Source organism: Ceratotherium simum, chromosome 17, assembly GCF_057802395.1.
Source record: "Ceratotherium simum simum isolate JZ-2026a chromosome 17, ASM5780239v1, whole genome shotgun sequence".
In the NCBI taxonomy this organism is placed as follows: domain Eukaryota; kingdom Metazoa; phylum Chordata; class Mammalia; order Perissodactyla; family Rhinocerotidae; genus Ceratotherium; species Ceratotherium simum.
Window position 1 is genome coordinate 13,941,296 of NC_141916.1, and position 1,546 is coordinate 13,942,841.

The 1,546-nt window shown below is 38.3% G+C and overlaps 1 protein-coding gene across 1 annotated transcript; it reads right to left on the reverse strand.

Moving 5' to 3' along the window:
• Positions 1-237: 237 nt before the first annotated feature.
• Positions 238-1,281, reverse strand: LOC101407776 (olfactory receptor 6C74-like). The gene has a single exon (XM_004429183.3). It carries the CDS (start codon positions 1,192-1,194, stop codon positions 256-258), a length of 939 nt encoding a protein of 312 aa, XP_004429240.1. The 5' UTR covers positions 1,195-1,281; the 3' UTR covers positions 238-255.
• Positions 1,282-1,546: the final 265 nt, after the last annotated feature.

Here is a 1,546-nt window from a genome sequence, read left to right on the forward strand (position 1 = left end):
CTGACAATTGTGAGAGGAAATCAATAAAGGTACCTAGTAAAAAGGGAAATGATTTTGGCCAAAAACAAGGAATCTTTTACATGTGCTCTTACATAAGGGAAAAATAGGGGAGAGGATTAGGCTTTGGAGATTAAGCAGCTCATAATGAAAATTATGTCAAGTAAGACAGGTAATATTATTTTGAATACAAGTGGGACACACTCCACCCTTCACATTTTATTTTACTCATACCCTCAGTAATATCACTAAAGTGGTTCACTTCATTGAGAAAAATTCTATCTTTTTGATCATGTGCTTAAAAGCATCTTTCACTTGTTTGTTTCTCAGAGTATAAATGAAGGGATTCAACATGGGGGCAACAGAAGTATTGAGCAGAGCTATCCCTTTATTTAAAGACACTCTCTCTTTTGCAGAGGGTTTCATATACATGAAGATGCAGCTGCCATAAGATATTGACACGACGACCATGTGAGAAGAACATGTAGAAAAGGCTTTCTTCCTCTGTTGAGAAGAAGGTATCTTCAGAAGAGTCCTGATGATGTTTGTGTAGGAGAGAATCACTAATGCCAGTGTAACCAGGAGAGTCAAAATGGCTGAGAGAAGTGCCATTAATTCTATTAAATCTGTGTCTGAGCAAGAGAGCTGCAGTATAGGAGAAAGATCACAGAAGAAATGATCTACAGTGTTGGCTGCACAGAAATCTAGCTGGAGACCCACAGGGAGCGATGGAAAAATTATTATGAAGCCAGCCAACCACGAAGCAAATACCAGCAAGCTGCAGACTCTGGCGCTCATGATGCTCGTGTAGTGCAGGGGTTTGCAGATGGCCACGTAGCGGTCATAGGACATGGCAGCCAGAAGAAAAAATTCGGTTGCACCCAAGAGAATAGTAAAAAACAGCTGTGCTGCACAACTATTGTAAGAAATGGTCTTATCACCTGTTGCCATACTGACAAGAAATTTGGGGATACAGACAGTTGTGAACAAGATTTCTAAAAATGAGAAATTTCGGAGGAAGAAATACATGGGCGTCTTTAGATGAGAATCCAGTTGGGTGAGAGTGATGATGGTTAGATTCCCAGTGACACTCAACATGTAGGTGAAAAAAAGGAGAAAAAAATTGACCACCAGTAATTTTGGATCATCGGTCAGTCCAAGAAGAATAAAAGTTGTCACTGTTGTGTGGTTTCTCATAGCTTAATGCTACAAAAAAATAGTAAAATAAAGAAAAAGAAAAAGAATTAAAGGAGAAAAGGCTGCATGAAATACCTCTTATGTTAAGACCCCCCATAAACACATTGCTCCCCACACCCAACCTCCTGCAATATTCTGTAGTCAGCGGTGACAACCTATAAAACTTCACTCATATAATTTTTACCCCAAATTTCACTAACTCAATGCCACTCTCTGAGTTTGTTTTCTTTTTTTGAGTGTCATAAATCCAGGCATTCCAAAAGGATAACATATTGCATTCATAAAGTCACATAAAAGTAGAAACAAAGAGACAGAAAAACTATCATATTTTAACTTGCATTTTATTCCAATC